The 12,329-nt window shown below is 57.0% G+C and overlaps 1 protein-coding gene across 1 annotated transcript in view; it reads left to right on the forward strand.

The window, feature by feature from the left end:
- The window catches only part of Per2 (period circadian clock 2), a gene marked incomplete at its 3' end in the record, with an annotated part of 37,465 nt that extends 27,679 nt beyond the window's left edge, over nt 1-9,786 (forward strand). The window contains 5 exon segments of the mRNA XM_005411189.2: nt 1,804-2,564; nt 3,401-3,587; nt 4,344-4,536; nt 5,383-5,533; nt 8,157-9,786. Coding sequence (XP_005411246.1) covers nt 1,804-2,564; nt 3,401-3,587; nt 4,344-4,536; nt 5,383-5,533; nt 8,157-8,306 — 1,442 coding nt within the window.
- Between the last annotated feature and the right edge of the window lie 2,543 nt (nt 9,787-12,329).

Consider the following 12,329-nt stretch of genomic DNA (forward strand, 5'->3'; position numbering starts at 1 on the left):
TTTCCCTTCCTATTGTTTTGTTGTGGGTGCTGGGGCTCGAAGCCAGGGCCTTGGGCATGCTAAGCAAACACTCTGCTGCAGAGCTGCGACAGGCTTGGTCTCTTCTGATCTTTGTTTTCCTTCTTCCCCACTCGAGCTTACTGAGAGCCCATGAGAACCTCTGTGGCGATGGGAAAAAGACGCTCCCCAGGCCCCGGATCCCTAGCGGGCCCAGCGCGGTGCAGAGCCCCAGCCCCCGGATGCCTAGCGGGCCCAGCGCGGTGCAGAGCCCCAGCCCCCACACCCAGCGGCCTGTGTACAGACTGTACAGCTGCTTAGGACCATCCTGCCCAGACCTGGATGTCGCACCTAGGGGCCCCAGCGCTTGAGACACAGTCCCTCCGGGAGGCAGGTTTCTAGCAGGAAAACTGCCGAACAGAGGCTGAGTCTCAAAGCTCCACTCACAGAGCAGCAGGCCTGGTCTCAGTCACCCCCTCGTCACTGGGACAGACACACAACACCACAGCTTGAAGGAGGAGAGGTTATCTGGGCTCACAGCTTCAGTCCATGGCGGGCTGGCTCCAAGACTGGACCAAGATGGCAGAGGGGCCTGGACAGGAAAAGCTGCTCGCCCCATGGCAGCCAGGAAGCAGGGAGAAGGGAGGGGCTGGGGGCAAGAGTACCCCCTTCCAGGTCGTGTCCCAGTGACCACTCCGCGTGGGCCCCTCCTTCTAGCGGCACATTCGGCTGTGGAACTCTGGACGGATCCACTGAGGAGTATAGTGCCCCGCAGTCCGGTCACCTTCCTCACACCTGAGATCTGGGGGCCACTTCAGATCTAAATCATGACAGCTGGGCTGCCTGTTTGCCTTCAGTCGTAACAGAGCTGCAGAACCCCCTGGTCCTATGGACAGGAGACATCCCACGTAGCTTCTGCCCAAGGCTCAAGTTACTGTGCCTGAGGGAGAGGGAAACAGGTCCCTGAGGCCCCCTGAGGGGCACTGAGGACACACCCACAGTCCCTTCCATTAAGGTTCAGCCCCTCATCCTCCTGGCAAAAGCCTTTTCTCAACAGCGCCTGCCATCAGAAAGGAGTGTGGTTCTAGGGGCAGATGTGACCGTCAGCTTTCCATCACTATGACAAAACACCTGAGATCCAGCTTGTAAGAGGAAAGGTCTATTCTGGCTCATGGTTTCTGCCCCTTGACTCCGTTGCTTTGGGCCTGGGGTGAGGCAGAACAGCCGGAATGTGTACTGGAACAGATGCTTACCTCACTGCAGCCGGGAAGCAGAGAGAGGGAGGCTGAGGGCTGCGGTCCCCAGTGGCCGCACTTCCCCACTGGGCCCTGCCCCCGAGAGGCTCTGGCAGGACCTGGGACTGAGCTTCCAGCAAAGGGCCTTTGGGGAACGTGGGATCCACGCCGGAGACATCCTCTGAGCTTTGGCTGTGCTCAGGCTCTGACCGTGAAACCGGAAACGCCTCCGTGAGAACAGCAGTGATCAAACTTGTCAAAGATGAGGAAGTTAGACAAGGCTTGTGGTTCGATTGTCCAGGTTTCACAAACCAAAATTTTTGTCCAGGTCTTGGGAAACAATGGAGACTTGCCTGGTTTTTAACTGTCTTTATTTTTATTTGGGACGAATAGAGCCCTTCTAATACTGCTTGCCCTAAAAGAAAGGCATGGTGCTGCCAGGAGGAAGGAGGGAGTAGTGCAGCTCCGCAGTTAAGAGGGGCCCCAGTTTCCACCGTCCTGTGAATCTTGGGGAGTTGACAAAACCACATAAATTTTTAATTTTAACTCTGGCGGATTTTCCACATTTCAGCGGCTCCTGGACTAAGAAATGCTTCTGGAATGGATTCTTGGAAAAGAACTGGCAAGAACAGAAAACTGAAGTCCAAACGGGCCAAGCCTCGGGACTCCTCTGAGAGCACGGGGTCTGGGGGGCCCCCGCCCCAGCGGCCCCCGCTCGTGGGCCTGAACACCACCGCCTGGTCACCCTCGGACACGTCTCAGTCCAGCTGCCCCGCAGTGCCCTTCCCTGCCCCTGTGCCCTCTTACTCCCTGCCCGTGTTCCCAGGAATAGTGCCAGCGCCAGGCACCGTGGCGTCACCGCCAGCAGTGCCCCACCCTGGCTTCGCAGTGCCCGCTGTGGCCATGGGCAGCCAGCACGAGTTTGCAGTGCAGCCCCTGGCTTTCCCCACCCCCATGGCACCTGTGGTGGCCTTCATGCTCCCTAGCTACCCCTTCCCAGCCCCCGCAAGCCTGCCCCAGGCCTTCTATCCGGGCCACCCCACACCCCCTTGCGAGATGACCCCTGCCTCCCAGCCTGAGTTCCCCAGTCAGACCTCCCTCCCCCGGCAGCCGTGCTCCTGCCCGGCCACCCCTGCCACCCCACCGTCAGCCACGGTGGCCACGGGCAGGGTCTCCCCACCGCTCTTCCAGTCACGGGGCAGCTCGCCCCTGCAGCTCAATCTGCTGCAGCTGGAGGAGGCTCCCGAGGGCAGCGCAGGGGCCACAGCGACGGTGTCAGCTGGCCCGGACTGCACACCTGCTCGGGACTGGCCGCCCAAGGCGCCTCCAACAGTAAGGGTTCCTGGGGCTCTTTCTCCAAGGCAGGTGCAGGTGGGGGCATCTGGGTGCACTGAGGCTCCTCCCAACTATATCGGTGCTGGATGTTAAGTGTTTCCCAGCCGCACAGCTGTCAGAGTCGGCTGTCAGCTTGGTCCCCTTGGGATCCCAGCACAGGGTGATAGGCTGCCTGTGTCAGGGCAGTCCAGGCAGCAGCACACGTTGGAGAGGGCTTATGGGCCTGGGCGTTTCAGTGAGTCCTCCAGGAAAAAACACAGTCGGTCAATACCAGCCTCAGCCTTCTTGGAGTGAGATGGCGCAGAGCCTGGCTCCAAGGCAGGAAGGGAACGGAAGGGCAGCGTGGCCCCAGGGTCCGTGCCCCAGGCCTTGAGCACCCTGGTGCGGCACTCTGCTGCATTAGTGTGCTTCCCAGGGAGCTTGCTGTGCCGCCGCGTCAGCGGGGTGTAACTACACACTGGCTCTCCAGGCGTCTCCCACCCTGTGGGGTCCCGTTTCTGAGGTCTCTGGCCTGCCCTCCAGGTCTCCAAGGACCCTAGGGCAGGGGTGCCCCCAAGCCTTGGTCCCAGGGTACTGGGCCTTGGGCACCATGAGGAGCGTCCCAGGCGTGGCCAGCCTTCCCCTGTTCCACGTCTGCTGTCCACGAAACCACGGACTCATAGGTTGTTCGCAGAGCCCAAGCCCACAACGTGGTGGGACTGTCCCCAACTCCTACGTGATTAGATGGCTTCAGCAAATCGCTCACCTAGTCCCACAACCTCTGGCCCCCTCAGTGTGGCAGTGTGTGGGACCGAGTCCTCACAAACGCTGCTGTCTTCTCCCTGTGCCCAAAGCACGACGACCCCTCAGACGCTCAGAACAGCGACGCCCTCTCCACGTCCAGTGACCTGCTCAACCTCCTGCTGAATGAGGACCTCTGCTCGGCCACGGGGTCAGCGCTGTCTGGGAGCGGGGCCTCTGCCACCTCGGACTCCCTAGGCTCCAGCTCACTGGGCTGCGAGGCATCCCGAAGTGGGGCAGGTACGGGGGTCCTGGGCCGCGGGTTGGCACCGGAATCATAGCCAGCGCCTGCGCTCAGGGGTGCATCACCCTGCCGCTCTCCAGTGGTACACACATGTAGGCGTGTGCCCTGCCCATGTCCTGGGCACACGCAGGGCCGGGCCATCAGTTCCACAGCTTACCTCTTTACTTCTGGGTTCAGTGTCACCGCAGACCTCAGCCCCGGCAGCCCTTGTTGGGTCAGCCCCTAGACTCCTGGCAGCAGTTCACCCTCCTGACTTAGCCGGCTTCTGCAAATGTACGCCCACGGACAAGCCTTTACTGCCCATCACCTCGCTGATAACACACACCGCTGTGCGGCTGAGTCGCACATGCCCTGCTCAGACCTCAGCTCCCTGTCCCCTGGGCTCCAGGCCTGTGCCCAGCCCCAAGGGGGCACTGCGGGCTGCTCCTCCACGTAGGACACTGCGCTTCTTCACAGGCTTTGATATAGCTCTGCCCCACAGCTGCAGCCAGTGTGCGCTTGGAGGCAAGGGCAGGGCTCTGAGAGTCCAGCACCAAGCTGAGGGCCCTAGGCGAGGATCCCCTCCCCGAGGGTGGCGGATCTCCACCTTCGAATCATCTGGGTCCTTTAGGCACTGAAAGAGGGGAGGATCCACCGCACATGCCCCGTCACCTGACAGAACCCCGGCTCTCCGCATTGTGACCACATAAGCACCCACGCTGGGCTCCTTTGCTCCACCGTGGTTTTGATGTGCTGCAGTCGTGTTTCCACAGGCAGCAGTGACACAAGTCACACCAGCAAGTACTTTGGAAGCGTTGACTCCTCCGAGAACAACCACAAAGCACACGTGAACACGGACATGGAGGAGAGCAGGCATCTCATCAAGTACGTCCTGCAGGACCCCATCTGGCTGCTGATGGCGGACGCTGACGACAGCGTCATGATGACGTACCAGCTGCCCTCCCGGTAACTGCTCGGGGTTCCCCTGGGGCCCAGGAAGAGCTGGGGTGAGGAGTTCCAGAGCAGGAGGTCATCCTTGGAATGGTCAGGCACCCCAGGAGGCCGTGTCATACACAGACTCAGCGGGCGTGAGAGGGGAAGCAGGGCTCCCCCAGGACCTGCAGTGCGGCCGAGTGAGCTGCAGCAGCGCCTGCCTGGCCCCAAGCCTGAGTCCCGTGACAGCTCTGTGCTCTGCTGCACAATGGGGTGTCTGTCCCTCTGGCTGCCGAGGAGTTGAAGGTCCCCACCTCCATTGCCTCTGCCGAGGACCCCATGCACCCCCACAGTGGGGGCTGCAAGGCAGGGAAGGCAGGAGGCCAGGGTCCTGTCAGTCGGGGGAGACTCAGGTCTGTCTCTCGGAGGGGCACTACAGGCCGGTGTTGGCGTGGCCAGGCAGGGGTGGTCAGAGTCCCCCAGCTTAACCTGCTATGCCAGGGGCAGGTGCACTGGCCGATACCCAGCAACACATCTGGTTTAAAGGGAAACCGAAACCTTGACCCAGATTCTCCTTTTAACAGAAAGACTGTAGATAGTCACTAGGGAGACTGACTTTAAACAAGGGGAATTCCCGTGTGTGGTGGCACACACCTGTGACCCCAGCACTGGGGAGGCTGAGGCAAAAGGATCGATGTGAGTTCAAGGCCAGCCTGAACTGCATAGTGAGACCTGTCTCACTAGATAAATAAGCAAGATAATTGATCTTAAACAAAAGGAAATTTGCACGAAACAAAATCTCCCAAGACTACGTTATGATGTTGAAAGTGGGTAGAAAATAAGTCCATCTGAAGCTCACCTGCCCTCCTCTCTGGGAAGGGATGTGGAGTCGGTGCTGAAGGAGGACAGAGAGAAGCTGCAGCTGCTGCAGAAGTCTCAGCCCCGCTTCTCAGAGGACCAGAGGCGGGAGCTGTGCGAGGTGCACCCATGGGTACAGACGGGCGGCCTGCCTGCGGCTATCGACGTGACGGTAAGCTAGGGCCCCCATCTCAGACGGCCATGCCAGCGTCTCACAGCGGGGATTGTCTGTACTGTGCTGTGCTGTGCTGTACTGTCTCCACAATGCCCCGGAAGTTGAAACATCTTAGCATTTATTTTACAAAAGGAAAGGGCTCTGAAGTGTAAGCCCCTGCAAAGAGCATCCTCGCACACACGGAAGGGTGGCACTCACGGGCTCGCTGAAATGTGAGGCTTTGCCCCTTTCTTCAGTTCTGTTTCCTACCTAACAAGTCCAAACCCCGGGCTGGGGATTTAGCTCAGTGGCACAAGTGCCTGCCTGGCAAGCGCAAGGTCCTGAGTTTGATCCTCGGTACCGCAAAAAAAAAAAAAGAAAAAAAAATCCAAACCCCTTTCCTGTCAGCAAAACCCTCAAGGCCATTCCTGTGCTGCCCCTCTCCTGAGAGTTCAAACCACAAGTGCCCCGGCCGGGCGCTCTCTCCTGGCACCGGGCAGCTGCACCGCACCATGCCACAGCCAGAGCTGCCCTTGTCATGGTCCCAGGTCTCCAGCCGCTGACGGTGATGATCTTGCTCAGGCCACCTGCAGGCCAGTGACAGCGGCTTCCCATCCTGTACTGCTGTGTCTCCCTGGCCTCTGGCTCTCCGTGGCCTCCTCTCTGTCTGGACTCCCCTCCTGGGCACGACTTCTTGGGGTGTTCACACATTCTGTGACATGTGACGTCCATCTTCGGCCCTGCACCCTGTGAAGAATTTTTTTTTTTTTTTTTGGAACTGGGGTTTGAACCAGAGCCTTTTTCTGAGCTGTGTCTCAACCCTTTTTTAATCTTTATTTTGAGACAGGGTCTCGCTCAGTTGCCCTGGCTGGACTCAACTTTTGATCCTCCCTTCTCTGCCTCCCAGAGGCCTGGGATTACAGGTGTGCACCAGCATGCCCGGTTCCCTGAGGAATCCAGCTCCTAGTTATGCTCAGAGGAAGCCCCTGCCCCTCCTCAGACCTCACGCGGGGGCCCCTTCTCCCCGGTGCTCTGGCCGTGGAGCCGTCCTGCACTCTCCTCTCTAGCAGTCCGATGCTGGCAGCGTGGAGTGCTCAGCCTTGGGGCAGACAGAACCAGCCGCCCCCAGCACCCCAGCCCACAGGAAGGCACCTCACCTGCACCCCAGCATGGCCTCCTGGCCGCCTGCTGCTCCCTGTGCCCGCCACAGTGAAACTGCAGCACCTCTCACCCCAGATCCCTTCCAGCCACATCCCATCACAGTCAAAATCCACAGCTGCACCTACTGTCTCCTCCCTGTTCTCCTCCACTCCACCCCTGCCGGCCTGTGCTCTGGCTCCTGACTTCTGGGTAGGCACCTGCCGCAGGAAGCCTGCGCGCCCTTCCTCTGCTGGGAACCCGTTCCCTCGCTCCAGCTTCCTTCGAGCCCTTCTCGCTTGCCTCTGTACTACCTGCGCGGCACAGCGCGTGACCCCAGGGCCCGCGGGCTCCACACGGTGCTCATGCATCACAGACCCCGAGTCAGGAGTTGGGGAGCAGCTCAGCGGGTGGTCCCGGCGCAGGTTCTGTGTGACGCGGGTGGCAGCAGGGCCGGGGATCCTGGGGTCCTGGCTGCCAGCCCGAGCCCTCAGTTCCTTGCCGCAGGGCCTTGGGTGTCTCGTGACAAGGCAGTGAGAATGAGGAGGCCGTGGTGCCTGTATGCCCTTCTCAGAGGTCACAGGCTTCCTGAGTTCGCTCACGTAGGGGAGGCGGGGAGGGAGGGGCTCGGCGGGGAAGCCTCCGCGGTCTCCTCTGCTCTTTCCCAAAAGCCGGTCCGGTCGCACGTGCTGGCTCACCTTGTTCAGCTAGCGCAGCATGTCTGTCTGCAGTGGGCTACGAGCACTTCCGGTGTAGCTCCATACCCCTCTACTCTCCAGAATCCAGCTCCCTGGCTCTGGCTGTGCCTCTGTTGCCAGCACCCTCACAGCTCTGACAGCTGGCATCAGCCACCAGCACCTTGAACTGAGCTCCCTTTCTAAAATTTCAGGGACCAGGGGCTGGGGATTTAGCTCAGCGGTACAGTGCCTGCCTGGCAAGCACAAGGTCATGAGTTCGATTCCCAGTACTGGGGAAAAAAATAAAACATAAAAAATAAAATAAAATAAAATTTCAGGGACCACTGAGCTCCCTTTTTAAAATTTCATTTTAAAGCCAGGCACGGTGGTGCACACCTGTAATCCCAGCGCTCGGGAGGCTGAGGCAAGGCGATTGCCATGAGTTCAAGACTAGGTTGAACTACACAGTAAGACTCTCTCTCAGAAAAAAAAATTTGGAGGAATCTGCGGAGGGGACTCAATAGTAGAGTTCTTGCCTTGCTTGCACAAGACCCTAGGTTTGATCGCCAGCACCCCCCAAAAAAATTTTTTTTTGTTAAAGATTGAAAAGAGCTAAGGATGTAGCTCAGGGCACAGGGCCAGAGTTCAATCCCCCATACTGAAAAGGATGAAAAACAATAAATTTCACTTCGGACAGAGTCTCCCTAAGTTGCCCAGGCTGGCCTTGTCCTTGCAGTCCTCCTGCCTATGGCCTTACTCACACTGAACGACCGCAACCCAGATACCAGGTCCCGGGTGCCTCACGATGTCCGCTTTCTTCCTCTCAGGAGTGTGTTTACTGTGAGAGCGAGGAGAAAGGCAGCTTGTGCGTGCCGTGTGAGGAGGACATTCCGTCCTTGGGACTCAGCACTGCCTTAGACACCAAAGAGGAGGGGAAAGGGTGCCCCCCGGGTCACAAGAAGGACAAGCAGACGTAGCCCGTGTGACAGCGTGAGCCACATGAGATGGTGCTCGGGAGACACAGAAGACCCTCGTGATTGTTTCCAATGAAATGGACATATTTACTTACGTTGCTTTTTTTGTTTGTTCGTTTGTTTTAGAGAAAACTCTGTTCTCTGAAGGGGTGACTTCAGGCTGTGTAGAGGGAAGGGTTTATACGAAAACACATTTTTGTATTTAAAATATAGACACGGAGTTTTGGGGATGGGTGAACACTTGGGTTGCTGTAGAACTTGAGGGGACAGAGTCCTCTTCGTGAGCGTCAGGGAAGTGGCTCCAGTGCCCTCAGACGCCCCCTGCTGTGACCGGACTTCCATCCAGGTGCCAGCACCTGCCAGCCCCTGAAGGATGTCCCAAGACATCAGGCCAGGCTGTGACAAATCTCCAGGAGGCCGCGTGCAGCCTTGAGCTGAAGCCTGCTACTTTCGAAGCTTTCCACAGTGTGTTTAGTTTGGGTCAAATCTCTGCCCCCCCAGGACTGTGTCTACCGAAGTTGTCATTCATCCATTCAGGTGTCCGCCAGGACTCAGCTGCTCCTGACCTCCTTCCAGAGTGTCCTTGGACGCGTGTGCAGCAGTGTGATCGCTCAGCCTTTGCCTCCAGTCCTGTTGGATAAAACCTCCCGCTGTGACACGGCTTTTTGTTTTGACTCTGGACGACGAAGCCTAGGGGTTTGTGTGACCAATTCCATGGGACTAATGCCCACACCGACCCTCTGAATATTTCTACACCACTCTCGTATCTCTTTTAGACCATCCTGGCCACCATGTAGAGAAGAACACGTTATCAGCTGGGTCCTGTCTTCACGGTGAGCTCCCTCTGCGAACCGGGCTCTGCCCACAGCATTAGGGGCTCTGCTGTGCTTGTTCCTCAGTCAGAGCCTCAGACACCGGCTCCAGCCCAGCAGAGCCGGCACTGCTTTCGCAGAGAGCAGCCCGTGCCGGCTGTGAGCCTGCGGCTGCAGCTCCAACTGCACCTATGGCTACCAGGGTCCCTTGCACTCACCCCTCCCTGCACGTGGACAGGCTGTTGGCCCTTATGTTGTGAGCCCAGCCACGGTGTGCAGCTCCGTCCTGGCACCGGTCAGTGCTGTTGGCATTTAGGTCATCTGAACCCAGGGAGAAGGAGGCCACCCTGCCCAGCTTTACCAAACCGCACACTGCACCGGACGTCCTGGAGATTGTTCTGGAAAGCCTGACGTTGGTGCCTGGTGTGAAGGAGGAGGCACCAGCCCAGGCCACCTTGCTTAAAGCTTCCAGAGTTCCTGGCGCTGGAAAGGAAACAGGCTGTCCTATCCCTTGGCAGAGACATGGCTTCGAGAAGGGCAGTGACTCCTTGTCCACAGCTGGTTTTCACAGTAAACCACTTCACGCCTCAATATTAATCCTACTTTTTATAAATGCAAGAATTTTTTTTTTGTTTTTTTGGTTTTTGGTTTTTTGAGACAGGGTCTTGCTATGTAGTTCAGGGGGGCCTTGAGCTCACTGTGTATCTCAGGCTGGCCTCGAACACAGTGATCCTCCTGCCTCAGCCTCCTGAGTGAAGAATGCTTCATTTTTTAATTTACAAAGCAACATCACCTGAAGATGCCCAAGATAAGGTAGGAACTCACGCTTTTATGGAAGTTAGATGTTACAGACTGCTGCCGGCCTCTACAGCCAGACCTTAAGGGGTAAATGACAGCCCAAGGTTACATTTACCTTACTTAGAGACAAAACTGCCAAAATGTTCTCTACTGTCATGAATGTTTACCCTCAGCATTATTTTATTATTTAATATATGCTCATTGATTGTTAATTGCTAAGAAGCTGACTTAATAGAATAATGTTGTGAATCTGTTTACATGCTGCCAAGCACCAGGTCCTGTTTTCTTTGATATATGTGCTTACACGGGTGTCATACAATGTTTTCTCTATTTAAACTGAGCCTTCTTTTAATATATTCCTGACAAGATACATAAATAAGCTCTCAGACTTTGTGTAACGATTTGTTGAGCCTTGCCGGACAAACCAAACTTCCTTCACCCAGTGCAATATATTTGTGTGACTGCTTGTGTCTTTTTATGACTTTTTTGCCTTTTAGAAAATTGGTAAATAAAGCAGGTATATTTTTATTTTCACTTGTATGTGCACTTTGCTTGTTTGATTTGTGTTGCTGGGGATCCAGCCTGGGGCCTCACACGTGCTGAGCACAGGCTCTGCTGCTGAGCTGCAGCCAGCCCTGTGTGTGCGTTTAATATAGCACAGTCAAGAAACGGCTGGAGATGAAAGATAACCGACAGAACTTTTACAAAAGAACTCCGAAAGTTCTGCATTGGGGAGTCTTTGATTCCCGAGCCTCCCCAAGGCTTCCCTGGGACAGTTAGCTTCTTGCCTGAACCCTTCTAGGTCGCCCTCCCTTCTGTCCACACCCTGCAGGTCCGGAGTGCTTTCCGTGATGCAGATGCTCTGTCCCCTCCTGCCCTCCTCTGCAGCAGCTGGGCTGGCTGCTTGTGTGCTGACCACAGTGCTGAAGACAGGAGTCAGCGCCTGCCACGCAGAGATGCTTTGTGTCCCTGTCAGGGACGATACACACTTCAGGCCCCAGCCCCCATCCCAGCCCTTTCTACACCAATCGAGTCTCAGGAGACCTGGCTGCAGAGGTGGAGGCTGGGACTGGAGCCGAGGGGTGAACGATCCTGGACACCACACCCCACCTCTGGAAAGCCAGCTGTCTCCTGCCAGGTGCTGATGCAGGACCAGACAAAGTCCTGGCCAGTCTTGGTGACGGCCAGCTCTGCACACCACCCTCAGAGGCGGCTGCCCGCGGAACCAAGCACCTTCCAGGACTTACCGGCTTTTCTCTTCACCCTCTAACCCCAAGGCCACCTGTCTCCTTTATTTCCAAGCCAAAAGGAGATCCTCTCAGTGTCTCAGGCAGATTGCTCATCAGGGCCTGGACATCTGCAGGCTGACCACTGCCTTTGTTCCCCTGAGGATTTATGGCCTGCCACTCCACTCACACTGCTGAGTGGTCCCCTTGTGGCCACCACGGCCCTGCCCAGCCTCTGCTGGTCTCTGTTCCTGGCTCAGGGGGATCAAAGGGTCCAAATGCTCAGGAAGTCTACGCTCGGCCAAACTCTGAAGGCTGGAGCAGGTCAAGGGACAAATGGCAGGAAGTGGAGCAGCTAGGGGAGACCCAAAGCAGAAGGGAGGGAGGGCGGGTGTGGTGGCCCCAAGTCGGAGTAGCCAGGCTTCTGGGACAGAAAATCCAAGCCACTCGTGGACGGGCCCAGCAAGGGAAACGGAAGCTGATTTCACAGATCGGGGCTCAGGCAACTTCCAGTGCAAGGGCTCCGCTGACTCCAACGTCTGCCCCGTCCTCGTGCTTCTGCCTACGGGCACGGCGGCACAGCCCCAGGCTTCCTTCCTCTTCCCTTTAACTCTAGGCAGTCTGCTCTCCCCCACCCCACCCTCTTTGAGGCCCTATAACCATAAACAAGCCTTGCTTCTCTGTAGAGTGATGTTAAATCTTGAAAATTTAGAGTGTTTCATTGTTGTGACTGTGAAGGAATTCTTGGCTCCTAGGCCCAGGTGTGCTAAGATTACATTTCTTCCCTGGGGCAACGTCTTGTCCTTCCTGGACTTCCGTGTTGCCTCCCCCAGCCCCACTCCCTATCGTTCGCCTCTGTGGTGCCCTCCTCTGCTGTCCTACACCCAAATTCTCCGTTAGTGAGGTGGCCCGTGGGTCTTTCCCCAGAGGCCTCCCCAGGACGCTGATCCTGCTGTCCCCACGTGAATCGTGTTTTATGTGGTCCTGAAACGTGTTCAGCCTTGTCTTCTCAGATAATGGGAGGAGTGTGAGGTAGTTTGCACACTTGGGAGTGGAAGAAATATTGCTGAGTTTATTCTTTCCTATCTCAGTTTCTCCAAGTGATGGCAATTTAGCTGTCCTCACTTAGGAGTCTCCTTTCCTGGGAGGGGGGGACTAAGGAAATACAGCTCCAGGCTCCCCTGCCACCA

This window comes from Chinchilla lanigera, unplaced genomic scaffold (assembly GCF_000276665.1).
Source record: "Chinchilla lanigera isolate Chin_1 unplaced genomic scaffold, ChiLan1.0 scaffold00141, whole genome shotgun sequence".
NCBI classification, from domain to species: domain Eukaryota; kingdom Metazoa; phylum Chordata; class Mammalia; order Rodentia; family Chinchillidae; genus Chinchilla; species Chinchilla lanigera.